This window comes from Polypterus senegalus, chromosome 1, assembly GCF_016835505.1.
Source record: "Polypterus senegalus isolate Bchr_013 chromosome 1, ASM1683550v1, whole genome shotgun sequence".
NCBI classification, from domain to species: domain Eukaryota; kingdom Metazoa; phylum Chordata; class Cladistia; order Polypteriformes; family Polypteridae; genus Polypterus; species Polypterus senegalus.
In genome coordinates, this window is record NC_053154.1 from 280,767,182 (window position 1) to 280,789,382 (window position 22,201).

Below are 22,201 nucleotides of genomic sequence, written 5' to 3' on the forward strand. Positions count from 1 at the left end.
CAGTCTTGCATGCCTCCCAGAGTTCATCAATATTCTTTGGTTTCGTCTTCCATGCTTCCTCTTTCATCCTACCCCACATATGCTCAATGATGTTCATGTCTGGTGACTGGGCTGGCCAATCCTGGAGCATCTTGATCTTCTTCGCTTTAAGGAACTTTGATGTGGAGATGGAAGTATGCGATGGAGCACCATCCTGCTGCAGAATTTGCCCTTTTTTATGGTTGGGAATATAAGAGGTAGCTAAGATTTCTTGGTATTTCAGACTATTGATGTTGCCTTCCACCCTGCAGATCCCTCGCATACCCCCATACTGGATGTAACCCCAGACCATGATTTTGCCTCCACCAAACTTCACTGTTTTTTGGGTAAATCTCGGCTCCATGCGGGTTCCAGTAGGTCTCCTGCAATATTTGCAGTGACTGTGGAGTAATTCAACAGAAGATTCATCTGAAAAATCCACCTTCTGCCACTTTTCCAGCGTCCATCCTTTTAGCAGGCTGTGGGCCTTGGCAAATGCCACACGGTTTTTCAATTGTCTTTTGTTTAGTGCTGGCTTATGGGCACTGATTTGACCATGGAGGCCATTTCGAGACAGAATCTGACAAACTGTTCTGGTTGACACAGGGACTTCAGGTGACCAGGTCTCGTGGAGCTCTGCTGCAGTGGAAAATGGGCTGGCCTTGGATTTTCGAGCCAACAAATGGTCCTCTCGAGCAGTTGTCTTGCGGGGTCTTCCTGACCTGGGCTTGTCAAAAACGTCTCCAGTCTCTTCAAATCTTTTTTTTTATCCTCTGAGCTTGATGCTGAGACACATTGAAGGTGTTTGCCACATCAGCAGTGGATTTGGTCTTCAGACTCTTGATAATCAACACTTTAGTCTCAGGGTGAATCTTAGGCATGTTTGCAGAGGTCTAGTTGCAGTTGATGTGAAGGTCTAGTGTACTGGGGTTCTTTTTATATACACCTGAGACCTAATTGATCCATTATTTGTCACAGGTGAAGCTCATATGACAAGGCGACAACACTTATGTCTTGCCAAAAATTGACTCAGTGGGCTTTACCAAGCTGTGAATATTAGAATACTTTTTGTCAGTTTCATTTTGCACTGAAACATTACAAAAGCTGATGGGATTAAAATGACCCATTTCTTGTAACAAAATCTTGATTAGAAATATATTTTAGTGGCACTTCAGGTCAATTTGTACACAAGCGACAAGAATTTTGTCAGGGACTGTATACACACACACACAAACACACACACACACATTATATATATATATATATATATATATATATATATATATATATATATATACAGTGGTGTGAAAACTATTTGCCCCTTCCTGATTTCTTATTCTTTTGCATGTTTGTCACACAAAATGTTTCTGATCATCAAACACATTTAACCATTAGTCAAATATAACACAAGTAAACACAAAATGCAGTTTTAAATGATGGTTTTATTATTTAGGGAGAAAAAATCCAAACCTACATGGCCCTGTGTGAAAAGTAATTGCCCCCTTGTTAAAAAATAACCTAACTGTGGTGTATCACACCTGAGTTCAATTTCCGTAGCCACCCCAGGCCTGATTACTGCCACACCTGTTTCAATCAAGAAATCACTTAAATAGCAGCTGCCTGACACAGAGAAGTAGATCAAAAGCACCTCAAAAGCTAGACATCATGCCAAGATCCAAAGAAATTCAGGAACAAATGAGAACAGAAGTAATTGAGATCTATCAGTCTGGTAAAGGTTATAAAGCCATTTCTAAAGCTTTGGGACTCCAGCGAACCACAGTGAGAGCCATTATCCACAAATGGCAAAAACATGGAACAGTGGTGAACCTTCCCAGGAGTGACCTACCGACCAAAATTACCCAAGGCGCAGAGGCGACTCATCCGAGAGGTCACAAAAGACCCCAGGACAACGTCTAAAGAACTGCAGGCCTCACTTGCCTCAATTTAGGTCAGTGTTCACGACTCCACCATAAGAAAGAGACTGGGCAAAAACGGCCTGCATGGCAGATTTCCAAGACGCAAACCACTGTTAAGCAAAAAGAACATTAGGGCTCGTCTCAATTTTGCTAAGAAACATCTCAATGATTGCCAAGACTTTTGGGAAAATACCTTGTGGACTGATGAGACAAAAGTTGAACTTTTTGGAAGGCAAATATCCGTTACATCTGGCATAAAAGGAACACAGCATTTCAGAAAAGAACATCATGCCAACAGTAAAATATGGTGGTGGTAGTGTGATGGTCTGGGGTTGTTTTGCTGCTTCAGGACCTGGAAGGCTTGCTGTGATAGATGGAACCATGAATTCTACTGTCTACCAAAAAATCCTGAAGGAGAATGTCCAGCCATCTGTTCGTCAACTCAAGCTGAAGCGATCTTGGGTGCTGCAACAGGACAATGACCCAAAACACACCAGCAAATCCACCTCTGAATGGCGGAAGAAAAACAAAATGAAGACTTTGGAGTGGCCTAGTCAGTCCTGATCTGAATCTAATTGAGATGCTATGGCATGACCTTAAAAAGACGGTTCATGCTAGAAAACCCTCAAATAAAGCTGAATTACAACAATTCTGCAAAAATGAGTGGGCAAAAATTCCTCCAGAGTGCTGTAAAAGACTCATTGCAAGTTATCGCATACGCTTGATTGCAGTTATTGCTGCTAAGGGTGGCCCAACCAGTTATTAGGTTAAGGGGCAATTACTTTTCACACAGGGCCATGTAGGTTTGGATTTTTTTCTCCTAAATAATAAAACCATCATTTAAAACTGCATTTTGTGTTTACTTGTGTTAAATGTGACTAATGGTTAAATGTGTTTGATGATCAGAAACATTTTGTGTGACAAACATGCAAAAGAATAAGAAATCAGGAAGGGGGCAAATAGTTTTTCACACCACTGTACATACATATATATACACATACATACATACATACATACATACATACATACATACATACACACACACATACATATATATATATATATATATATATATATATATATATATATATATATATATATATATATATATATATATATATATACAGGTAAAATTCTGCTACAATGTAGTGCCAGGGACCTAAAAAATATTTAGTTGTAATGAAACTTCCATAGTAATGAGATTCTGTATCTGTTGCTATAGTGCTTTCTTTAACTTGCTTCCAGGTGTTTGCAATCATTTCAATAGTTTCTATCACATTAATTTTCATCGCCTCCTGTGTACAAGTTATGCCGACGAGAATTTTTCTCAGCATTTCCTTGCAATAATACACTTTCAGGGTGCAAAGGATGCCCAAATCCAATGGATGAAGCACTGCCATGCAATTGGGTGGGAGGAACTCAACGCGAACATTATCGAAATGTGGAAGCATGCTGTGGGCAGCATAGTTATCAATCAGAAGCAAATCTTCCTTTTGTTCTTCTTTATATTGTGAGGTTTCTGAACTGTTTTGGGACCCACCAAAGTGCATCCCAAGGCGTGATTGCCATGTCTGTGGAAGATTGTTTGTCCATTGCTGGGGCAAATGCAGGCTCACAGTGCCGAGCCAATCGAGATAGTGCTTTAAGTACCTGTTGTTGATGCGTGATGCAAGGAACATTATAAATGCAGGGAACAGTATAACTTGGCCACTGACCTGGCCCCGACTCTGCCCGCTTGTTGTGTCTGTGTATAGGAGAGTGGTAGCTCCCGTTAAAATAAATAAGCGTGCCGTTCCTGTTTCAAGTTGAATAAAAGCTGGTTTTGCTAAGTATTGACACTCAGCCTCATGCTTTTGGATCCGCTCTCTGGTTTGCTTTATACTCATTGGGAAGGAATGTAAAGCACTTAAAACACCGAGGATTAGTTGACTTGACAATGCTGAGAGGAATAATTTTGTGGCTGTTATTTGAATTGCAACAAATTAGAGCTGTCAACCTTTTTTTTAATTTATTTTTCCTCCTCAGCATGGATCACCTTTGAGTGCTAAAGTGTGATGCAGTAGCAGCTGGTAGAAGATTCTAATCTCATCAGCATTGTAGATGTCTTAAGGCTGATAAGCTGAAATGATTTTCCCGATTTCATCTGCACGCCATGTGTTTGCTTTTTCAATTGGAACTGCAGATTCTTCTCCACAGATTGCTTTGGCTGCAATTCCAAAACGTTCCTGAAAGTGAATTAGCCCACCCCAGCTGGTAGTAAAATATTTGTGGCCCAAGGAGATTTACAGTGACTTTGCTTTTTCTTGAACGTGTGGCCCACTAATAGGAATGTTCTTGAACGAGCATCACTGAACCACATAAAAACTGTTTTTTTCGACGTCTTCAAATGCAGCAGTTTGCATATATTTACGCTGAGGCGCAAGGTTTGCAACCTGAGATTTGTCTTCTATTTTTGCTCGGTCATTTATGAAATTTGACAGTGTCTATGGCGAAATTCCAAATTCACTGCCAACGTCTTTTTTTCTTTTTGCCGGAATCGAGAGCTGCAAAAATTTCAAGTTTTTTTTTTTTTTTTATGTGAATTGTTGCCATTTTTTGTTTCTGCCATGTCTATAGGAGAGTGGCAATGATTTGAATTCCAATGGATGTTTATCAAATGTTAACGAGCAATAAGCAAAATGTATCACTGAAAGAAAGAAAAAAAAAAACAGAAAACAAACACAGCAAAAAAAAAAAAAAAAAATACAGGGAAAGTTTGAACAGAAACAGAAACATTTACAATGTTTGGTGACTGTTGTGCACAACTGAGCTGCAACCACAGAACTAACTGCTCTGTGGATGATTCATTCAGGCATTTCAAGGTCTTTTGGGCACTTCATTCTAATGAAAGTATCTGCTGAATGTTTTTCGTAGTAATGAGATTTTTATAGACTCTGGCTTATGGAGAAATTGTCAGGACCGTAAAAATACTTTGTTGTAATGAAAAGTTTGTTGTAACGATATTCGTTGTAACAGAATTTTACCTGTACTTCTAAGACTCTAACTCTTGAGAAATCTGCTCCAATTCCATTAATACTCAGAGATGTCGATTTGAATACCAGACTCAGTGCACCATATGTAGAGTTTGGTCATTCTCCGTGTCTGTCCTGTGTAGTATAGTTTTAAATTTCGGACAACATGTATTTGATTACTATGGTAGACTGGCGCCCTGCCCGGGGTTTGTTTCCTGCCAAATGCCCCGTGTTGGCTGGGATTGGCTCCAGCAGACCCCCCCATGACCCTGTAGTTAGGATATAGTGGGTTGGATAATGGATGGATGGATGGATGGATGTATTTGATTAACTGGTGATTCTGAACTGACCACTTGTGAGACTGAGGGCTCTGAAGTGCATGTGTCTCCTGACCAGAGTTGGTTTGTGTTTTATGCTTAATGTACTTAAAAAATATGCCCTGTTTGGGCCAAAAGTTTGGAAAAGAAAGGGATGCCTGGAAGTCAGAGTAGGACATAGTGCTTTTTAATATAGGGACACATGATATCTGGGGCTGCTTTTTTTTTTGTTTTAACTGCTCAGTAACAAGAACTGTGTGTTGTGCTAAAAATGACATCTCACAAATGCATTCTGATTGATGTGTCTTTATTTATCAAACCTTTGTCAGTGTAGCTTAAATGTGTGTGCACATGGGTCCTGTGATGCACTGGGGCCCTGGCCAGGGCTGTTTGCTGCTGTGCACTAAGTGTTACTGGGAAAGGCTCTGACTTACTATTACCTTAAACTGGACTAAGTGGTTACGAGTGTTATGTTAATTATTTTAGAAGTTTTCCATAAAATGTTGCAAGGATAGTGAGAACATTTTTAGAATATGTTTCTTATAGGCCTGTGTCTTGTACTTTTTGTTTATTATGTATAAAATATGTATAAATTATTTTACATGCGTGAATACAAAGGTTTTTGACAATCTTAACCAAACCCTTGAGCGCAAACAACAGTTACCTCAGGCTATGAGGCATACGATGAGTAAGGAAACTACTTACCTTTGTCTACTTGCCCACGAAAAGGGGGGGATTTCGAACGACTTCTTCCTTCTCCAGAGCCACTTTCTTTACCGTCTTTGGAGCTCTGCCTTTTCTGCCTCCCAATGCGGCCACTCTTGAAGAAAAGACTGACAAATGTCTTGGAGCGTTGAAGATTGGTTCCTACACCAGGACTCCGGTCTTTTTGTTTCTTTTTCTTCTTATCCTCTGCAGGAAGAAAAGAGATGTGCATAAGCAAACTGCAACAGGTCACTCAGTTTTCTTCAGCATACAGGGAAACGACAATGTAAAGGAAACAATTAAGTGTATGAGAGGTACATGTCACCATTGAAGTAACTAATTAATTAGCATTCCCATATGCTAGACTAGTGTAGGAAATGCTGGAATAAACTAGCAGCTCCTAATATTGCCCAGCATTCACCAAAGAAGAGATCTCACTAACACTAAAAGATGACTGATGACAGAGGCATAATCTTTAGTGATGAAGACTAATCAAACATACATGCGTTATCAGCTTGGGGTAGTTATAGGGGAAAGTGCAAACATTTCGACAGGGATGCCTGTAATTGGTTTGAAAATCAAGAAACGACAGAGAAGCATTTCATTTTTCTAATAATTTGATTAGAAAAGAAGGAGCTTTCATTGAGAACTGCCTATCTGGAGATATTACAGTTATGTGAAAAATGAAGTACACTCTCAAAAATGTGTTTTCCTTTTGAACATACACTCACCTAAAGGATTATTAGGAACATCTGTTCAATTTCTCATTAATGCAATTATCTAATCAACCAATCACATGGCAGTTGCTTCAATGCATTTAGGGGTGTGGTCCTGGTCAAGACAATCTCTTGAACTCCAAACTGAATGTCAGAATGGGAAAGAAAGGCGATTTAAGCAATTTTGAGTGTGGCATGGTTGTTGGTGCCAGACGGGCCGGTCTGAGTATTTCACAATCTGCTCAGTTACTGGGATTTTCACGCACAACCATTTCTATGGTTTACAAAGAATGGTGTGAAAAGGGAAAAACATCCAGTATGCGGCAGTCCTGTGGGCGAAAATGCCTTGTTGATGCTAGAGGTCAGAGGAGAATGGGCCGACTGATTCAAGCTGATAGAAGAGCAACTTTGACTGAAATAACCACTCGTTACAACTGAGGTATGCAGCAAAGCATTTGTGAAACCCACAACACGCACAACCTTGAGGCGGATGGGGTACAACAGCAGAAGACCCCACCGGGTACCACTCATCTCCACTACAAATAGGAAAAAGAGGCTACAATTTGGACAAGCTCACCAAAATTGGACAGTTGAAAACTGGAAAAAATGTTGCCTGGTCTGATGAGTCTCGATTTCTGTTGAGACATTCAAATGGTAGAGTCAGAATTTGGCGTAAACAGAATGAACATGGATCCATCATGCCTTGTTACCACTGTGCAGGCTGGTGGTAGTGGTGTAATGGTGTGGGGGATGTTTTCTTGGCACACTTTAGGCCCCTTAGTGCCAATTGTGCATCGTTTAAATGCCACGGGCTACCTGAGCATTGTTTCTGACCATGTCCATCCTTTCATGACCACCATGTACCCATCCTCTGATGGCTACTTCCAGCAGGATAATGCACCATGTCACAAAGCTCGAATCATTTCAAATTGGTTTCTTGAACATGACAATGAGTTCACTGTACTAAAATGGCCCCCACAGTCACCAGATCTCAACCCAATAGAGCATCTTTGGGATGTGGTGGAACGGGAGCTTCGTGTCCTGGATGTACATCCCACAAATCTCCATCAACTGCAAGATGCTATCCTATCAATATGGGCCAACATTTCTAAAGAATGCTTTCAGCACCTTGTTGAATCAATGTCACGTAGAATTAAGGCAGTTCTGAAGGCGAAAGGGGGTCAAACACTGTATTAGTATGGTGTTCCTAATAATCCTTTAGGGGAGTGTATGTGGACATAGCTAGATTTGATCTTCATTAAAACAATATCTTAAGATAAAGGTGATGTAATTTGAAAAAAATTAAAATGAGCATATGATATTTCTATTTGTGGAAAAATTAAGTCCACCCTTAGCTGTAAAAGCTGGTATTGCTCCCTCAAGTCTGCTTTTCCACTAACTGTGTACCAGTCTCAGACATTGACTGGCAGCAAGTTCTTTCCACCCCTCCATGCAGAATCCTTTCACCTGTGACATACGTCTACTTACCTTTGTCTACTTGCCCACACAGAGGGGGGGACTTCGAATGGCTTGTTCCTTCTTCAGAGCCACTTTCTTTACAATGATGAATTCATCATAGTGGAATTAATGTCAGTAAACTGCCTAGGCCCTGATGCAGCAAATCAGGCCCTAACCAAAACATTTCCACCACCATGTTTTACAGCTGGCATGAGATTCTTCTGGTACTGTGGCCAAATTATACCGCCTTTGCGTTGTGTGTCCACAGCATATTGTTTCAGAAGTTTGAGGTGTTCATGGACACATTTTAGTCTGTAGTAAAGTGCGTTTAGGGATCCATGACAGTGTGTAAGTTTTTTTTTTTGTTTTTTTTTTATTAAAAGCAGCACACTCAGACTTTATACAGGTGCGCCTAGCAGCATGGTTAAACGGTCCATGGGTATAGAAGAGGAAACTGGCTGATTCACATGCAGATGTGGTCAGCCCTGGGTTTCATATTTTTTTCCACATATTTTTGTCTTGATATTCTTCTTGATATTTCTTTCTAGACAGCAAACATTTTCCTCCCATGTAGACCTAATTTGTGCAGCTTCTTTCTAATGACAGACTCCTGCTGTCTGACATCAGTGATAAGAGCTACCTATAGGTTCCATGATGAAATTCTGGGATTCTCAGAAACGTCTTTCAGCATCTAGCATTCTACTCTTGGGCTGACCTTGCCGTTTTGTTTTTCAATCTTCTGCACTTATTGATGATCATATCGACAGTGCAATGGTCGATTTCAAATTGTTTAGAGGAAATATTTTCCCTTGCCAGATTCACAGACATCTATAAGCATCTTTGTGGAGGTTTCAAAGAGCTCTATCCATCTCGGCATGGTGATAACACAAACTTCAACAACAAAGAGCAAAGCAAACCAAACATCCGATGTTTGAATAATGCTAGTGCACACAAAATTACCTCAAATGATGTTTTAATTATTTGCACCGGTTTCTAATTTTAGGTATTTGAGGTAATAAATGGAGGGATGGCCTTACTTATTCCACATGCAAAATTTACATTTATGTTTATTTAAATTATAAAGTGGACAACAAAATTAAATGTGGCATTATATTTGTAATATCATCTTTAACTATGGATACTGTTTAAATGAAAATCAAATCTTCATATGTCCTAATATGTTAAAAAAGAAAACTCATGAGGTGTACTAAGTTTTACACATGACCATAGGTGCATTATGATACAATAAAAACAAAGCAGTCACATGCCCTCTTTAGCCCTGATCTTCATTTTGTAATTAGATGAAAAGCTAAACTACGCACATATACTCTCTTTTCATAGGATACAAAAAGGCTTTCTTTAAACCTATAGATATATTAAAAATACATCTTGCTATCCTTACCTAGCAGAGTGATATGGCTCTGTGACCGCCGAATTGGTTTTCTCGGTTTGCTGAGTGCCAGGAGTAAAGCTGTTTTGGGAGAATCCAGATGTTCATCAGATGAGTCTCCAATGGAAAAAGTTCTATGGCGGCTGCGAGTGGTCTCTTTGAAGCTTTCTGTTCGAATGACTGTGTCTTTCAGCAACACTGTAGCACCAAGGGTGCGACTTGTCTCTGTGGCAGACAATCTGACTGATCTCTGCAGAATGTCATCATTGACATCACTGGCAGGAGGGAGCTGCAGGTCAGTCTGAATGGCAGTCTCCATCTTTTCTGTGGTGCTGGCACGGCGGGAATCCTCAGTAGAGATGCACACATCCACCATTTCCGATGTAAATGGGTAGAAGTTATTGGGTATCAGCATCTGAGAGAGTCCACTAATGGAACTCAGGGGGGTACTTGATGAGTATGAAGAGATAGAAGAGCTGGAATCTGACGTTTGAGAAGAATGGCTCAAGAAGCCATTGCCAACTGAGGAAAAGAAAACATAACATTGTTGAGACAATATCACCATCTCTCTCTGCAAATATCAACTGTAAATGTCTTTGGCGGCCAGTCATAGTAGTACAGACATCATCTAACTGTAGCAAATATTTAATTTTGACTTCTGAAAATGCTATCTACTTTCTACCTCACTTGTCCTGTTCATTGTGTCTTGTCTCTAATGCCCAATCCTGAACAGAGACCCAGCCCACTGCAGGGGACACACTCACGCTAACTCAAAGGGAGCCAGCTTAAATTTATCAAATAACAGATATGTGAGTAAAAGTGGAGTACCAGGGTAAATAAACTGAAGTGATACTATAGCTTCAAGTTGCTATCCTGTTTGCACACATTACACTCATATTTTATCCATCTTTAACACTGTTGCTGAGAGTCTTCTTAGCTGTTCTCATCCATTCAGGCTGTAAAACACAACAACTTGTAGCTTCAGTGTGGCCTAGTGGCTAAGGCACTGGTAATCTCACAGATTGAGCTTTGGTCACCACCATTGGCCCATATTGTATTATCTTCAGCAACTGGTTTCACCTGCCCACATAGCAACTCCAGGAGTACTGTGACAATTTTAGTGTCAATTTTATCTGTAGGACAACTTTTGGAGGTATTCAAAATAGATAGGTGTTACACAAATTCTAATTTTTTGATGGTCAGAAGGTGCAGTGGTTATGTAGTAGAATGCCCTCACATATGCATGAACCAGGGTTTGTTTCCTGGCCTGGTGCTTATATGTGTGGGGTTTTCACATTATCCTGGCACGTGGGCGACTTTTTCTCAGTTTCCCCAATTAAAGTCCACATCCCAAACACATTTACGTTAGCTTTATAGACACTGGTATGAGTCTTTGTGGCTTTTAATCAATGGCTGTCCAGTCCAAAAGTGGTTGCTACTTTGTTTTATGTGTTGACAGGGTTATTTGGCACTAGGGCTTATCCCAATGGAATTTAGCACAGTTTTAGAAAACGGGTGAATGAAATGAGGTTTAGTGAAATTACTCATTACTAATGATTTGTAATTATTGGCAAAACTGAGGAAGCGCACAAACATTTTAATCAAAGAGAGCTTTTTAACAATACATGTTCTTATTGGATGACAGTCACTTTTGTTGAAGAACGGATTTCTTATGTTACTTCCTTTTAAACATTTACTGTGATTTTATATAAAGTAATTACAATTTTTTAGTTCTGCAACCACTCTAAAATACATGCAGTGTTTGTTTTTTAAAGACAGTATTATATTAAATTTTATCTGAATGTCTCACTGACTTTGTTTGAAACTATCTGGTGCCCACAATAGGCTCTTGTCTCCCTGTGACACTGAACAGGACAGGCGGGTTACAAATTAAATGGACTTATTCTACAGGTTTATTTCATATGTAGAAAAACAGGAATAAATTCAACTAATTGAAAATAAATAACTAATCATGTCATTATAAATTTTATTTGCAAGACTAATCAAGGTTATTTCTTTAAAGGCTTTGTTTAAATTATGCAAATTGAATTATCTTCCCTTACGGTTTTTAACATACGCTATCTGATTTAATTCCTTACACACTTCAGCACTGTGTGATATATCAATGTTGCATGCCTGTTTACCACATTATATTTATGATTACTGTGTGATGTACTGTTAAGTGAAGGGGCACTTAAAAAAAAAATAAAGTAGCTGAATTAACTTAAAACATCAATGATCAGTGAATCCACCCATTCCCTGAACCTTTTCTTTCAAGAACAGAGCAACCACAGTTTCAGCTGCTTAGGAAGCAAGGTAGTAACTATCTCTAAAGAGAATGGTAATGGAGCACATGATGCACTCACGTATATAGATACATTCATACCAAGAAATTCTCGGACACAAAGGGAGCATTCAAACCCCACAAAGGAAATGCCTGGGATGGGTACTGAATCTACATGCCTGGATCCATGATACTGCATCATTAAGTCATAGGCCACTGTGCTGCCCGGCCTGACCAAGGATGCATCTATACATCCATCCATTAATGTTCTAACTTGCTTATTTAGGGGTGGGTCACAGGAAGCCAGTGCCTACTCTGAATGCAAGATATGGAAAAAAAAATCCTCGATGCGGTTACAACACTCCACAAGGCACATAACAATCAAACACTCTAGGTCAGTTTAGACTTTACCATTACTGTAAGTTCCATGTCTTTAGGATGAGGAAGAAAACCAAAGTACAAGTAAAGAAAAACCAACACAGAAATAAAGAGAATATATATGTAGTCTATTCTAAATGGGAGATCATTAAGGTACAGTGAGCTGGCACATATGTTTGGAGGCATAGTTAGAATACATCAATTCCACACAGTCCCATTTTGTCATCCAAGTTGTTAAAAGGCAGTTTTACCTACGTTTGCTAAGCCAGCTATATTCAGCCACCATCTCCTTATACGCTGGGTACCTTCCTGCCTCCTAAAAACAAAATAAAAGAAAATATTTAAACAAAGTTTAATATCAATTATAAAAACAATATGAACTTGCAATCACAATAGAAAATTGTGTTTGTTTATATAAATAAAAGATACGTTTAAACAATCCAAAAAATATGCCAATTGCTTCAAAGCCCCTAATCGCTGAGCCATTTCAGTACAATATAAAGAGAAGGAAGGATTTAATAAATCTGCACTTAAAATTATGAAAAAATAATTCTATCAAAATGTACTTAAAAAAAATTGTTAACTGATTCTCCACAATTCAATTCAACATTGTGGCATTTGCATTTCAAACCCTCTTACATCAATCAGTGACCTCACCCCTGAAGATAAATCGGGGGCCTGAGTCTGCACACAGTGGACATGAAGACAAATTGCTTTTTTTATTTTCAGCTCAAGCTGGAGTACAACTCAAATCTTCAATCATCCTTTACAAGATTTAGATGTTTTTCCATCCCTCACCTGTGTGCCCATTCTAAACCAGTCACACACAGGCATTACACAACAGGGGAAAGGTGAACAGTACCAGTAGATAAAAAGAAATCCAGACAGGAAAGACGGGCATCACATAACACACCAACATTTCGCCCAACCTGCGTCAAACAAACACTGAACTATACTAGAAATATAACAAACTGACCAAGGGACACCAGCCACACTGAATTCAGGGTTGGACTCTCCAGGATGAAGTTAAGGTGGATTCAGAACAGAGTTTGAGACTGGTATGACAGGAGAAATACTCTAAGTTTAAAAAAAGCATACAATGTTGCTGTAAATAAAAAGGAACAAAGCAGGAGGAGTGGTGAAGAAGTAAACAAAGTTGGACAGGGCTCTGCATGGCAGCTTTTTCAACACCCAATGGTCAATTTATCTTAGGTTAGAATGATCACTCATTCAAACTTTAGATGGAGTATTCATCTGAAGGAGACAGAAAACACCTCCTAAGTAAACAATCCTGACAAGGTAACATGCTTGTATATACTTTTATGATTAAAGCTTTTGGGACAAGGTGTCCATCAGAGTACTCAGCCAGTAATCTGTGTATAATATCACAGTACATGGAAACCTAACGTGTGCCATCTAGCATAAAGGACAGATTGCCAAAGGTTGGAAAAAGAGAATATGAACACGCCATTAATACATCAGCCAGTCTCCCGAGTCAAGACAAGTAATTTGAAAGACAAGTCACTTCATTCCTTTCCATTTTCTTTTGCTGCTACTCTTCAGTATTCATATGGAAAGTAATGTTCAAGCTTATTGACACGGAAATGAGACAGTATTTTATTACAATGTTATAAGAAAATATTGCTATTCATTTATAATTTTTTTTTATTCATTTCATTTATAAATTCTGCTACTATTCCACTTCAATATACAGTCATGGCCAAATGTTTTGAGAATAACACAAATATTGGTTTTCACAAAGTTTGCTGCTTCACTGTTTCTGGATATTTTTTCCAGATGTTTCTATGGCATACTGAAGTATATTTACAAGCATTTCATAAGTTTCAAAGGCTTTTATTGACAATTACATTAAGTTTATGCAAAAAGTCAATATTTGTAGTGTTGGCCCTTCTTTTGCAAGACCTCTACAATTCACCCTGGCATGCTGTCAATCAACTTCTGGGCCAAATCCTGACTGATGATAGCCCATTCTTGCATAATCAATGCTTGGAGTTTCCATGCAACTCTTGAGGATTGACCCCAAGTTCTCAATGGGATTAAGGTCTGGGGATTTTCCTGGCCATAGACCCAAAATTTTGAGGTTTTGTTCCCCGAGCCATTTGGTTATCACTTTTGCCTTGCCTGGTGCTCCATCATGATGGAAAATACATTTTCCGTCACCAAACTGTTCTTGGATGGTTGGGAGAAGTTGCTCTCAGAGGATGTTTTGGTACCATTGTTCATTCGTGACTGTGTACTTGGGCAAAATTGTGAGTGAGCCCACTCCCTTGGCTGAGAAGCAACCCCACGCATGAATGGTCTCGGGATGCTTTACTGTTGGCATGACACAGGACTGATGGCAGCGCTCACCTTTTCTTCTCCAGGCAATCTTTTTTCCAGATGTCCCAAACAATCAGAAAGTACATTCATCAGAGACAATGACTTTACCCCAGTCCTCAGCAGTCCAATCCCTGTACCTTCTACAGAATATCAGTCTGTCCCTGAGGTTTCTCTTGGAAAGAAGTGGCTTCTTTGCTGACCTTCTTGATGCCAGGTGTCACACACATGTGCTTAGTAGACAATCAGTAAGCTCAAAGGTGAGTGAAATAACGCGAGATGAAGGGTTGATATGTGGTAACGATGCCTCTCTCTCTTTCTCATCAGAAAAAAGGAGGAAAAATAAACCAATTGAAGAAGACTTCAAAGATAGCCGCCGAGATATCACTTCCGTCCAACTCCAATGATGTTTTTTCCGGCCCCTCCCGACGACATTGCTAACCATACTACATCACTTCCGGTTCCTCCTCAATGACGTTGCTTCCGTCCCAAAGCTTCGACGTCATCTCCTGCCAACTCACTTCCTGTCTCCATTTTGTTTCGTTACTGTATAAAAACATCATTTTACTGTACCACGATTGTCAATTACATACCATTTCTGATCCTCAGAAGGTTTATTTTCGCATTTCTTTGTCCTTTAGACATTATACAGGGACAGTCCCCAAACCTTTTTGAATTGTGAAATTCTCTTATTTAAGAAAAACATCACACAGGCCATCCTCCAAAAATCTTCATCTCACCGTACGTGCAAATGCACTGGCACTTGCCTGTTACCATTCCTGAGTAAGGTCTGTACTGGTGGTGCCCCGATACCACAGCTGAATCAACGTTAGGAGACAGGATTGAGTTGCTTTTCATGACAAAGAGGAACTTTGCAATTAATTGCACTTCACCTGATCACTCTTCATAACATTCTGGATATATGCAAATTGTCATCATAAAAACTGAGGCAGCAAACTTTGTGAAAATTAATATTTGTGTCATTCTCAAAACTTTTGTCCATGACTGTACATCGCTTTCCTTCTAAATTTCTATTATCTGCAAATCATGAGTGATTGAATTAATAAAGTAAATAGTGACTGAGTAGAAACACCACAAATAGTGGGCAGCTCAGAAGGGAGTAATGCACCATTTGTGTACGTGGCTTTAACCAAGTTGTATTAGCTTCCACTGTCTTGGGTACATCTAGAGACCAAGATGCATCAGCCTTTAGAGTTTAGGGTAGACCTGGGGACCATGGTATGTCAGCATTCAGTGTTTAAGGTATATCTAGAGACACCTGTGTGAATTGTGCAAGCCAGAACTAGTGAGTCCTTATGTGGAGTACTGAGAAATTATAGGCTATGCAGGTATCACTCACAATCACAGCTCAACTGTACATGGTCTTTGTGCACATGTGATTGTGTATAAATTTCTAAATAAGTGTGTTAAGCCTGAAGCGAGAGAGAGAATAGACTAATCCATAATGAACCTGGATAGTCCTCCTTGCCCCATTGTATTACAGCCCTAAACTCAGTCAGGTGACTGAATTCCTCATTACTACAAGTCAAGTCAAGTTGGGGAGCATGCACTGGTACAATGCATTGCCGCACCCACTACACGACGAAACAACTCAGGATCCCAGTTGGCAACCCCCCAGGCAGACACGCGGTCCAGTCCCACCCTCCGGAAATGACCCTCTATCTGCCGTAGCCAGGTGTTACGTGGGTGACTCCTTGGCCTGGTCCAGCCACTCAGGTCCCCAACAATGAGGATCTTACGAGCTGGATCACCCTCGGGGAAACGCATCACATGGCCGTAGTTCCGTAACTGATGCTCCCTCACAATGCAGGTAATGTGCCTCATTCGGGACTCCATGAGCAACCGCTCATTCGACACAAAGTCAAACCAACAGTACCCAAGGATTTTCCGGAGAGACACAGTAACAAAGGAGTCCAGCCTTAGTCTCCAGTCACTGGATAGCGTCCATGTCTCGCAACCATATAGCAAGACAGGAAGCACCGGGACTCTAAAGACTTGGACCTTCGTCCTTTTGCAAACATATCAGGAGCGCCACACACCCCTTTTCCAGTAACTTCATGACCACCCAAAACCTTCCAATCTGTCTACTGACTTCATGAATGTCACTGCCAAGGTAAGTAAACCTCTCGACAAGGTGGACACTCTCTCCGCAAACAGACACACTGCTGATGGCTGTGCTCAAGAGGTCATTAAAGGCCTGGATCATGGTTTTTATCCAGGACACTCGCAAGTCCAGACACTCAGACTCCTCACTCAGTCTCTTGAGCATCCCAATCAGAGCCTCCATTGACTCCGCAAAGATCACAGCGTCATCAGCAAAGTCACAGTACCGGTGTACAGCCCAGCCATGATAGCCAGCAACCTCGATGGGATCACGCGAACCCTCAGGATGTCCCACAGGGTAGCTCGATCAACTGAGTCGAACGCTATATGAAAATCGACAAAGGCTGCAAAGAAACTCTGCCGATATTCACGTTTTCGCTCCATGAGAATCCTCAGTGCCAGGATGCGGTTGATGGTAGACTTCTTAGGCATAAAACCATACTTTTCCTATCACTGGTAGGTAAGCAAGTGACGACCCTAGCAAGGACCTTACCTGGCACAGAGGGCAGTGTTATCCCCCTGTAGTTGCTGCAATTCAGGCAATCACCCTTCCCTTTCCAGATAGGGAAGACAAGTACCATTTCCAGTCAGTTGGGATGATGCCAGTCTCCCAGATGGAAGCAAAGATTGCTTGCAATGCCAGGAGGACAGCCTTACCACCAGCCTGGAGAAGTTCACCCTAGATACCATAGATCCCTGCGGCCTTTCCTCCCCTCAGCTGGTTCACCACTTGTGCAATCTCAATGAGATTGGGTGGTTCACAGCTAATTGGAGGATCAGCCTCAAGAACTGTGGACCCAGAGATATCCAACATCCTAGCCGGAGGATCAGCTTTGAACAACTGCTCAAAGTAGCCAGCCCAGCGGGTCACAACTGCAGTGTCATCCGTAAGGACCGTTCTATCAGCTGCCCTGACTGCGACTCTCCGAGTCATTACTATAACACCTGTTTAATTACAGGCCTGACTCCTTGTTAATTAAATAACTAAATAGAACAAAGAAAGGCAATTAAGGATAAATAAAATAGGACAAGACTAAATAGGGAAAATTGGGGAAAAATAGTGAAATACAATTGTGCAAACCAAAATGCAAAATGCATGAACAGATTAAATATCACTCACTAAATAAAGAACTGTCACATATGAATATACAAGATGAACTTGAACATTATTATTTACTTGAATTTTACTGGCAGGCAACAAAGTTGCTAGGAATTTGTTACATTCATACACAACAAGCCAAATGCAACTGAATAACACAATGTATAATACATGACGCCATCACAACATTATATACACTAATGTGCTGAAGTATATTAAAAAAGGTTGACTACTAAAAATACACTAGCTTAAGTGTGTTATTTTTATTCAGCTCATTTTTAAGATGTTGGCAGACTACGTGTGTGTCTGCTGTGAGGGATGAACCCTGCTCCCTTTTCAGGCCAGGGGGCCTTTATAATGGAAGGACAGTGAGGGAGCTGCAATATTCCCTTTCCTCAACAGGACATGGAAATGGAAGGACACTGCAGTAGCAGTTACACTAGGAATGGCATCCCAGCAGCCCTGGAGGGTAATCTGATTGTGCCTGGGAGGATGGAAAGAAAGGGCAGTTGGCGGGTGCCTGCTATAAGCAGAGCATACCTGTGTACACTGGGCAGCAACATCCTGTCAGGCGAGCCCAAATATGGATGCTCGCAGGGCAGCCCCACAGGACCACAACTCCCATGTTACTCTGCAAGCATCCATATTGGGGCTTGCCAGATAGGATGCTGGGTTCTGTGGGGGCCACTAACAGGAGCTTTGGATACTGACGATAGAAGGACTGGTGTGGTCCCTTTGGCCTGTAAGTGCTCCTAAGAGGTGACTGATTGTGAACCAGAAATACCCCTAGGTCGGTTGTTAAAAGAAAGTCCTCCACTTGGCTGAGGGAGTCAAAGTTGGGAGAGCTCACTGTAAAGCTCACCTGGAAGGTGTGGAGGACTTAAAGAGAAGAAAATAGTCATTGTTACTTTATGGAAAGAGAATGAGCCATTAATGAAACCTTGTAATTTGTTTAATAAAAGACTATTTTTTTCCTGGGACTGCTCCTATAGCAATTGTGTCAAGAGTTGGGGCTTTGGGGGCCATACTGTTTCTGTGCATTTAAAAAAAAAACAGATGACAATACATCATTACGAAAAGTAAAATGGCTCTCTCCTCCCCTCCCCTTTAGTTTCATTCTTATTTGCCAGGCCAGTACCTGTCACAAACTCGGGGTTATTGATCAGTGAAGTGGCACAGATGTTGTTCCTTGACTCAGCAGAGGTGAACTCAGCACAACTAAGACCAAGCTCTGTGCCGTCCACTTCTGACAAACAAGCAAAATATGACATTCACAATCAGATAACCCGATCTGCATGGCTTCTGAATAATGCACACAGCCTAGTATTTTTTCACAATGAAACTCTAGCTGAGATGTGTAAAGTGAGTAATGTAAGATTGTCACGGCTAAATGCCATCTGTCTCTTTAATTATGCCTCTCTTCTCCCTGGCTTAATGAAGGCATCTTTTGTGTGGTCTGCAAACGACATCCACTAATGCATGGTAATACTTAAGCAAAGCATTTGTTGTGTTGCTTTGACAGCTAAAATCAGAAATCATGCATTGTAGTCACATGGCTGTTTTACTTCTAATTTGTGCACATCAACATGACTACTGTGCAAAGACTGCCTGCCCACCAGGTTAAAATAAAAATAAAGTGTGTCACTGAATTTTGAAAAGATGTTACTCTTAAACAGGAGTGACTCTATCCATAGTATCTATTTTCTGAATATACTGTTGCATTACAGGGTCATGGGAACCAAAGCCTGTCTCCATGGCTGCCTTCAAAGGGACAAGTGCAAGGCAGGAAGGCAAATGCTAGTTTACCACAAAGACAAGGTCCTAAAGCGATTCACCAGCTAATCAGTGTTATTCTCATTAATGAAAACTGAAATGAAAATGTCATTAATGAAAAAAAACTAAACCCAAAATAAAAATGAAAAAATAAAAACAAAAACAAACGTTAATAATTTTATTTTTTAACCATACTTTGTGCATTATGTACATGCAAGCATGCAGTTTCTTGTATTTTTATTATATCTTATATAAAACTGCGCAGTTGTAAATTTGGTTAGGAACGAGCATTAATTCATGTGTGTCTGCAGGTACCCCTTGCTGCTGGCATCTGTATCTGTGAATTTCATTGATCTTTTTATCTCTATATGTCAGCTCTCTTTTGTAGAACTGAAAACGAATACCAAAGCCTTATTACTTGTCAATGACTTATTCGGACGATTTCATTGGCCATAATTGACCATCAGTCACAGATGCCCCATTGATGCCGAATGGCAGACAACTTTCACTAAACTTCATTGAAAAGGCACTTAAATTTAAACACGGCACACGTAAATACAGGTAAATAGTTAGTAAAATTGGAGCCATGGAGGATTTGTCAAACTCAAACAACTACTCCACACTTCAAATTCAGTCAGCATTTAGAAGGGGGAAAAAATGCTATCTTTGTACGCAAAAGAAGGTAAAAATTCCAGCGATTTAATTTTACTTGCCACAGATATTGCTTATGTATTGATGGTACCTTTGTAGTGACAGATTGACTGCATACTTCGCATCTGCTTAATGTTATTAACTGTGCCAATGTGACTCGTATACGTTTAGTTTTAATCAGGTTATTATGTTTTAATGTGAGCAGTGAAGTGTTGCAGAGTGCATTCCTGTCACATTATTGTGATGAACTCTCTATGTTAAATGCTTCATGACTAGCACAAAGATGGACTGCAATAATTGGTAATATATTTACAACATAGAATGATACAGTACTGCAAAGTTTTTAAAAAGGGGACCTCTGTTCGAGTGTTTATTTTGCAGCAAGCACTATGGTGGTCTAGCAAACAAATATCCACTGAATGTTCATCCAGAGTTTGGCTGCAAAACTAATAATCCATTCTTATTCCATTATTTGTTCCTCATTCTAACCGTTGTGGCGATTGTAACATCAACACTTGCATTCCTTGTAAGTATACAAAAACTGTGTTATGTTTTTCACTCTTCTTTCTTAATCTAACATAGAACTTTGACCTTTAAATATGTATTAATGTTTGATAATAGTTTGTATCCAGTGTAATTATTGTCATCTTTGGTTTTATTTCTTTTGTATTCCTTTGACTATTTGTAAAGCTGTTTAAGCACTATTATTATCATCATCATTATTATTATTATTATTACATATTGCCATGAGCTTAGGTTTGATTGCTAACCTTGCCAGCGTCTGTATGGAGTTTGCATGTTCTCCCTATGTGTATGTTGGCTGAATGTGTGCAACTTCAGATATTGTTTTATAGCAGTACAGTATATTCAAACTGTGAGATTAAGCACTGTCAATTGCCAAAAATCAGCCAAACGTGTTTATTCCTACAAGTGTTATTGAATTACATTCTTCCAGGTTAGGTTCACAGGGCGCTTCCCAGGGTTTGATGATCTGAGATACTGCTATAACAGATGTTCATTATTCAATGTAAATTTTATGCTTGCAGAAATGCAGTATATATACACATGGAAAAACTAACTTCTATTTCTGCTATTGTGATTATTAACACAGTTTAATTGCTTGGAAAAAATACACTTTCAAAGTTTGGAAATGGGTAGATGACATTAGTCAGTATCAGAAGATATCAAAAACAGATACAAGTCTATGTAGGTCTTACTGCTCAAAAAAGGAGTCTCAAAAATAACAAAAAAATGTGTTTGAAATTAAATAACCATTTGCAGGCTAAAGTAACAAATGACATCAGACCACACTTGTTACTTGACTCTTGCACTATCTGATTATACCTGAAGCCTCAAACTGTCACATTATCAGGAGAAAATGGAGTTCTGTCAGACAATAAAACTGTATTATTAACTTGACAGGTACAACATGAATGATGCACAATTTCACAACTATAAAGAAAACTGTAATTACATGTGCAAAACTATGTCCATGTGGACATTTTTGGTGAATTACACAAAATTTAAAATATGTAATAAAAACAAAGTTAACTGCTGAAGAAGTAAAACTAAATAAAAAAGAATGAAAAAACAAATTAGAAAATGGTAAAAACCACTAAAAAAAAGAATGAAAGAAATAAAAACTAAAATTAAAAAATCTTAAAACTAGAAAAAACAATGTAGTTAGCCTAAAGAGCATGTCACTGGATTGTGGAAAGAAAAATACGAGTGCCTGGAGAGCATACAATTTAACACACACAGCAACCAGATCTGTAATCAAACTCACACCCTGAGACTGTAGACCAGCAGTGGTAACCTCTGTGCCACTCTGTATACTTCTTACCACTCACCTATTTTAAAGCCATTTGAAATGATGACAAGAATTGTAACAAATAGTATTTAACAGGAGACTGGCATTTTTGGCCTCTGGTTAATGTACTGGATTGGAAAATTATAAAGTTGTCACTCTAGCACCAAACCTACTGACAGAAAAACTCTCCAATGTGATCTTTGGTCTCAATCTG

At 39.7% G+C, this 22,201-nt stretch overlaps 1 protein-coding gene across 1 annotated transcript in view; it reads right to left on the reverse strand.

Moving 5' to 3' along the window:
* Nucleotides 1-22,201, reverse strand: part of LOC120542817 (PDZ domain-containing protein 7-like) — a 93,359-nt gene that overhangs the window by 35,729 nt on the left and 35,429 nt on the right. Inside the window, exons 8-10 of the mRNA XM_039775497.1 lie at nt 12,449-12,509; nt 9,544-10,053; nt 5,968-6,174 (exon numbers count right to left, since the gene is read on the reverse strand). Of these exons, the coding sequence (XP_039631431.1) occupies nt 5,968-6,174; nt 9,544-10,053; nt 12,449-12,509 (778 nt within the window). The remainder of the gene's footprint in view (nt 1-5,967; nt 6,175-9,543; nt 10,054-12,448; nt 12,510-22,201) is intronic.